The sequence below is a fragment of the Galeopterus variegatus genome, unplaced genomic scaffold (genome assembly GCF_000696425.1).
Source record: "Galeopterus variegatus unplaced genomic scaffold, G_variegatus-3.0.2 Scaffold1670, whole genome shotgun sequence".
Taxonomy (NCBI): Eukaryota; Metazoa; Chordata; class Mammalia; order Dermoptera; family Cynocephalidae; genus Galeopterus; species Galeopterus variegatus.
In genome coordinates this window covers 166,962-174,746 of record NW_007727781.1, presented here as the reverse complement: position 1 = coordinate 174,746, position 7,785 = coordinate 166,962, and the positions used below count along the sequence as shown (strand labels likewise).

General features: G+C 43.6%; 1 protein-coding gene across 1 annotated transcript in view; it reads left to right on the top strand.

Annotated features, from left to right (window-relative positions):
* SORL1 (sortilin-related receptor, L(DLR class) A repeats containing) overlaps window positions 1–7,785 on the top strand; it is a 177,767-nt gene that overhangs the window by 109,059 nt on the left and 60,923 nt on the right. Inside the window, exons 24-25 of the mRNA XM_008578357.1 lie at window positions 3,892–4,014; window positions 6,692–6,811. Of these exons, the coding sequence (XP_008576579.1) occupies window positions 3,892–4,014; window positions 6,692–6,811 (243 nt within the window). The remainder of the gene's footprint in view (window positions 1–3,891; window positions 4,015–6,691; window positions 6,812–7,785) is intronic.

Below are 7,785 nucleotides of genomic sequence, written 5' to 3'. Positions count from 1 at the left end.
CCATCTAAGTAGACGGGGCTTGCATGCACATTTCCATATGTAGATTAGCTGTATAGTATTATTACTATATATGTAAATATGTTTATTTACATATGTATATGTGTAAATAGTGTTACAATATATATTAGAAAGCACATTTCTGCATATAGATATAAATTAGATATATAATATTACTTAATATTAGATAGATATTATTTTTTTAAAAACCACTTAAGTAGGTTGACTACACATTGCAAGATATTTATAAATAAGCATCACATGGCTGAAACTGAGCTGATTTGGCAATTGGGGCTCTAGTCTTGGCTCTAGCACTGTAATAAAGCTGATGATTTGGGGTGGGTGACCAGGTGACATTTTTGGGTTTGTAAATTCAATATTTGGTGTTTTCAGGGATGGGAAACGGGTGTTACTTTGTATGTGACTACAATTAGTTGATGTCCATGTCTGCCGGGCTCAAGAGAGATTGTTTTAATTAGCTAGTATTGCGTAGTTTGGCTTGGAATGTGGGGGCATTGGTATACATACCTTGGAAATGTCATCTTTGGATTTTTAAGGTCTAACTACTAAAGTGTGACAATGTTTAGCAGCATTGCGTAGTTTGGCTTGGAATGTGGGGGCATTGGTATACATACCTTGGAAATGTCATCTTTTGATTTTTAAGGTCTAACTACTAAAGTGTGACAATGTTTAGCAGGATTTAAAGAAAACCACCAACTACTTACAATGGATAATTTATTAACCGCAAATATTAGCTAACTTTTCTTCACTTTTTAATAGCTTGACATCATCTTGTAATGTGGGTCTGTGCAGTGGAGCAAGATGAGTTGGGTGGGTGGACAGGGCCCAGATCGTCAGGGCCTTGTGGACTTTGTAAGAGGAGCAGTTGGGAAACCATTGAAATAGCATGATAAGATTTTGCCTTTGGAAAGATAAGCAGCAGGCAGAATGAACTGGATGGGAGAAAGACCAGAAGCAGGGAAGCCAGAGCTGCAGGAGAGGACAGGCTGTGACTGGGCACTGCTGTGGGGGGAGTTAAGTTATCTGTCTTGCAAATATTTCACCTTTGGCAACCCAGAGGCTCATTTATCAATTTGTACCATAAGAACAGATTAATGAGTGCCTCTAGATACTCACCTGGCCCCTGGCAGGTGTATTTAGCCAGGCTTCCATGGAGTCTGTACCAGGTTCCCATGCCGTTTCACCTGGAAGGCAACTTTATAAGTGTTCAAGTCATTAAACTCATCTGGGCCCTACAATACAGGTTAAGTATCTCTAATCCAAAAATCCAAAATCTGAAATGCTCCAAAATCTGAAGCATTTTGAGTGACAACTTGACATTCAAAGGAAATGCTCATTGGAGCATTTTGCACTTCAGATTTTTGGATTAGGGATGCTCAGCCAATTAAAGTATCTGCAAATATTCCAAAATTCAGAAAAATTTGAAATTTGAAACACTTCTGGTCGCAGGCATTTTAGATAAGGGATAGTCAACCTGTACTATATACCACCCTTTTTGGTTTATAGGGGGTTATTTACAAAGGCTTCCTTAATCATTTTTCATCAGTGGATGCCTTTCACACTGACGGAGCAGAGCTTACTGAATGGCAGGTGTGGGAAAGCACTAGCCTCTCTGTGTTTTTCTTTTCTTTCTGCAGAAAGGACACATAAAGTTTTCTGTACCTACCAGGGCTGTAGGAAGGTGTGATATTTGTGGGAAAATAGCCAAAGGTCTTTAAAAATGCTTATTAACAGCACTTAAACATATAGCGGAAAGGAGTTTATTATATATCAGGGTAGGGGAGGAGATGCTTCTTAGAAATAACATGTTGTGAGATCATTGCCCAGACATAATTAGGCCTAGTGGCAGCAGAGAGATACAAAGTAGATGACCTTATGCCCCGTAGCTAGGGACCTAGGGCAGCATGTTCTTTCTAATAGATGGACAAGTTGGATCTCCTCTTGGCTCTGTGTGTTGAGAGACGTGAAGACCTCTGTCTTTTTGAAGGAGCTGCTGCCCTCAGTGGCTGTCTTCCTGCTCAGCCNGTGAAGACCTCTGTCTTTTTGAAGGAGCTGCTGCCCTCAGTGGCTGTCTTCCTGCTCAGCCCCTGAGCTCTGTTGCTGGCCTCGCAGTTTTCCACACAGAGTTTAAGCTCCTGCTCCAGGTGACGTATGGAGCTGGCGCTGCTCTTCTCCTGGTTTGGTGTGAATGTCAACTGGGGCTGATTTCCCAGAGCCCCTGAGATTTGCTTTCTGCTCTGCTCTCTCCCAGTTCCACGTGGCTCAGGTCCCTCCACGTCAGGTGTGGTGGAGGGGAGGAACGTGGAGCCTGGAAACCTAGAGAGAGGGGCTTTCTGTGCCTTCAGGTGTGCCTCCCTTATCAAGGAAGTCGCGTGTGGAGGAGAGAGCCACCCTGTCTCCATGCAGGACTGCAGGAGAGGACAGGTTGTGACTGGGCACTGCTGTAGGGGGAGTTAAGTGAGGCACGTCAGCTGCTGGGGAAGACGACAGGAAGGGTGATGAAGGGACACGTGAGGGATGTTGTCAACAGACTTCCCTCCCTCTTAAACAGATTCCAGCTGGGTGGTTGTCAGGCACTCAGAGTTTTGACGTGAATCCCTGCAGTCTTGTCGTTTTGCACTCATCCCCTGCCTCCCACCATGAGCTCAATTACAGAGAAGAAATGGAGCCTCAAATAAGAGCTGCCGGGATGTCTAACAGCATTGTCGCCGTTGGTGTCGCATTTCACAGCACACCCCGCCCCCTGTGCTGGGATTCTGTCTGCCTCATTGTACCTTCTGCATCACCACTACAGCTGCCCCGGAGAGCAGCCTGCCTTCCCCAGGCCTCGCCTGAGTCCTAGGGATTGTGCTTCGGCCCAGGACATTTCTGTTCAGGAGAAGGAGGAAATCTAATTCTGCACTCATTCTGATACCAGAGGGGCATGAGGAATGATGAAGAAGAGAAGTGACATTGTTCAGAGCACTTATATTTATATCCTATTTAATAGGCTCTGGTTCCAAATGTGTTCCCTTTTCTATCTTTATAATAATGCTGCCAAGTAGATATTTTCTTCATTTTATGGTAGAGGGAACGGAGGCACAGAGTGGTTAGGTTAAGTAGGTTGTAGAGTAGAGTTCCAGGTCTGGTCTTTCTGACTGTGGTCACAAGTGCTTGGCCACATTACTTTACCCTTTTTTTACTGTTGAAGAAACTGAGGTTCAGGGGAGTTACAATTAATTGCCCAAGGAAGAGGTAGAGCCAGGATTTGAAACCCAGTCTTGACCAACTGCAGACAGAGCCCATGTTCCTGCTATGGAATTCTACCTCAATATCGCCTTTGTCATCTATGTGATGAGGTCCCTGCTTCTTGTGTGAGATTGGGCTTCTCTGATGGTAGTTTTGTATGTGAGGTATTTCTGCCCCTTATATAGGACGGTGCATTCATATTTGCAAACCGTCATGCCTAAAGGAATTTTCGGAGATAATCTAGTCCATCATTCTCTCTCCCCGCTGGAAGACAGTCAGTTTTCCCAGCCCTGTTCCAGTCTGGATGCTGTCCACGGGACGATATGCCCTTCTCCCCCTTGGTTGTAAATTTCAGGTTCTCATGCCATTTATTTCTTCTTAATAACTTAATTTCTTTTGCTACAATTTAAATCTGCTTCTTTCTGTTTTCCAATTGGTTTTCCAGTGGGATGTTTATGTCTGGGAGGGTGGGGGGCGGATTNTTCTCATGCCATTTATTTCTTCTTAATAACTTAATTTCTTTTGCTACAATTTAAATCTGCTTCTTTCTGTTTTCCAATTGGTTTTCCAGTGGGATGTTTATGTCTGGGAGGGTGGGGGGCGGATTAATTGTACCTAACGAGAGATCTCTCTTTTCCATTTTAGCTACCACCATCTGTGACCTGGACACCCAGTTCCGTTGCCAAGAGTCTGGGACTTGTATACCGCTCTCCTATAAATGTGACCTTGAGGATGACTGTGGAGACAACAGTGATGAAAGTCACTGTGGTAAGGGGACACGATGTCCAGAAACCCCCTTCTGGAGAGAGGGTCACTGTCCTTGCTCACTGGGTTGTGCTAGTGGTCGGGGTGGGTAGAAATGGATGATTTCTGATGGCCATTTCAGGATTCATGGTACTGCAACTGAATGACACCTCCACTGGCATCAGACTGTTGACTCACTTCCCTTCTCCATTCAGTTCTTAGAGAGCTTGTTTGCTGTTTTTCATGAGGATTCAGTTCCACTGGAAACACTTGATCCAGGGTTCATGAGACGCTGGATTCATGGGCAGAAAAGATGGAGCCTTCACTCAGCTAGTGTCACTTTTTTACTCTTAGTTAAGCCTTTGTTTTCTAATCTGAAAAATGGGGAAATAGACCCTGGCATATCTTGCAGAGGTGCTGTAAGGATGAAACGGGGTAGGAAAGAACTAAGATTTCTGAATGAATTTGAGGGTTATTAGCAGCTGTGCAGACTTGGCCCACACCTCTGCGTGTGAGATCAGCCTCCTGAAGGCACAGATCTGTACCTTTGTGAACTGTTTTTTTAACCATCTAATTCAATAATCTGTTAAAAGCCAGCAGATGGCATAGGTGTTGATTGAACATCTGTTTTCTGAATAGAAATTTTTATATGTAGAAAAATAAGCATTATAATTACAAGGAATGATAGGGATTCTCTAGTCCAGTTCTTTTAACTTCCACATTAAGTGACTGAGGGCCAGGGACTTATTCAAGGTCACACAATTAGTTTGTGTTAGAATGGAGAGTTGGAGTCCCTGTCTGCTGTTTTCTAACTCCACACCCTTTCTGTTTTGCAGTCCTGCTCTGTCAGTTTCATGAGACCTATCTTAGTTGATATGCTCTGGTCCCAAACTCACAGTTGCTGACCATTGAAGGAGACATCATTCAGTATGCTTAGTGCCCCAGATAGGAGCAACCATAGACATGAAAGGGAAGTGAGAGTGGAAGCCAGACGCTGACCCAGACATGGTGATGTCTCCCTCCACGGGGGCAGGTCCAGCCTAGCCATGCATGTGCACATGGACAGGACCTGCTTTATTATGAGCTGGTGGTTTGACTCTTGGGGACAGAAATAAGGGGAGCAGGGGTGCTCATAAATCATTTTAACAGAAGCCAACAGACAGCACACTCAGGGCATTTTCACACAGAAGATACCTCTAGCCTGGCTCTTGGAAGATTTATTTATTTATTTATTTCATAATTTTCCTACATCAAGTGCCAGAAAACATGGGAATGCTTAGGATTCATAACTGTTTTGCCTTTATTCCTACCATTTCCTCCCTAGCACTCTCAGAGGGTTGAAGAGCATGGCTAGTTTTGTCTAGTAGGAAGGAAACTCCACATGTTCCATGTTTTTGGTGTCATCTCATTTATTCATTGGGCACATGTTTGACCATTAAACAGTTTCAGTCCTCCCAGATGGTCCATTTTTGCTAGTTTGTCCTGAATCCATCCTCAGGTCCCAGTTTAATCCCTTGCTGTGATGCAGGCCCTCTACATGAATCTCCAGACTTTTACAACTTAAAGATGGGATCCACCAACTTTGCAGTCAACCTATCTGTTGAGTAGAGCAACCGGGATAGCTGCCCTGGGCTCCATGCTTGGCTACTCCTGTTTTCTGAGGCTCTGTAAAATTCTGTTTGAAAGTTCTATGTCTATTTGGGCTGCTATAGCAAAATACCTTAGACTGAGTAATTTATAAATAATAGAAATCTATTTCTCATAGTTATGGAGACTGGGAAGTCCAAGATCAAGGTGCCAGGAGCAGGTGAGATTCTGTCCTTCATAGATGGCACCTTTTCTGCATCCTCACGTGGCAGGAGGGGTGAACAGCTCCCTCAGGCCTCCTTTATAATGGCACTAAATCACCACCTAAAGGCTCCACCTCTCAGTGCCATCACATTGGCAATTAAGTTTCAACATTAGCATTTTCTCAGCCTCCAGAACCATGAGAAATAAATTCCTATCATTTGTAAATTCAGACCATAGCATTTTGTTTTAATGATCTCCTCAGGGCCTGTGAAGATGTTGCCCAGGCAGCCTCCTTTCATGTCTTGGCCAAGCTGTACTGGTTTCTTTGCCCCAGGCCTTACCCTTCTATAGATAAGATAATGCATCCACCAACATCCTTGAAGCTCTGCCCACAGAAAGTCCCGGGCTACGTCTCCTCCGTTTTGGAAGCTCTGCACTGATCTTGCTTTCCCTGAGCTGAGCATCTCAGTGATCAGCACACACGGACCTCTCACCACTCCTTTTCTCAAACCGCAGGCTGGGTCTCTAGGAGTCTTCTGTTTCTTCAGACTTCTACTCCCTGGTATCCTCAATTACTGCTTCCTAACCTTCCCATCATAGCAAGCAAGGAAAATGATATTTGTGCAATACACTGGGATGAATGGAGAAGGCAGCTCTTGCCAAGAGGCAACCAGCTATAAGAGTCTGAGGGTCTCAATATCACAACACACCTGTAACCCGTTTACAGCCTACTCATTGATAACTATCCTAGGTGAACTTATACCCCCAGTTTAAAGGTCTTTTCATTCATGCTGTCTATGGATAATCAATGATAATGGGTCCATCTCTAATCCTCATGAACTTTGACACTGGAAACAGAATTCTGAGCACACTTTTTCCCTCACATCTCTGTTTGCTGTCTCACCTGCAGAAATGCACCAGTGCCGGAGTGACGAATACAACTGCAGCTCTGGCATGTGCATCCGCTCCTCCTGGGTGTGTGATGGGGACAACGACTGCAGGGACTGGTCTGATGAAGCCAATTGTACTGGTCAGTACTTCCTAGACTCAGTTAACAACACTCATCTGTTCTTGTACTGGTTAGCATTCCAGCCCTAAATTATTATAGAATCTAGGCTCTGAGAATTAGCTTGGAGCTTAGAAATCCAGTAGTTCAGTGCCTCTCAAGGAGCTGTTCTCTGATGAGATAAGGAGCCTGTGCCAGAACGTAAATCAACATACAGCCTGCTTCCTTCATTAGGAAAGTCTAAGAAAAAATGTCACCTGAACAAAGCAGTGTTCTGAATTACATAGTTGATTTATATTCTGGCTCATTTCTTATTTCTTCAGGACCACTCATAAACAGTTCATAGACTGGCCCATGCTCTGGGGACCATACTTTGAGTATCACTGAATTAGTCCATGTTTTTCAAAGGGAGCATCAGGGGGGTTCCCCAAGCAATGAAAATATAAAATGTGCCTGTACCTGTTTTGGGTAAGATTTCATTAAAAATAAAGTTGGAAACAACATGAATGTGAGGAGAATGCTAGGTGGTGTAAGGGAATGTTCTGATTCTTCTCTTGGGTTCATCGTGTTCATTGTGCTGTTTTTATGAGTGGATGAACAGTACCTGTGCACATGGTGGAGTGGTGGGGGTGGGATAGAGTGCGAAGCAGGCACAGCAAGGAGTAGGGAAAGTTGTGGAGGAATGAAAATGAATTTCATTTAATAACTGTAACTTTGTGCCCCATAATTATATACAACTATAATTTGTTAAACAATTAAAAAAAAATTTCATTACCTGATGAGTAAATTTGCTGTGCAGCCTTCTGTAGAAGTTGTTGTTCAATTCTTTCCAAAACCCCTGCAGTGATGGAGGAGCAGGGGATAAAGAATGTTTTATTTAATCATTTTGTGGTCAGGGCAGATCTGCTTTTACGCCCTGATAATTCAGGCTTCTTTATTTTTTTTTATTTATTTATTTTTTGTCTTTTTCCGTGTCCGGCAACGGATCGCAACCCTCA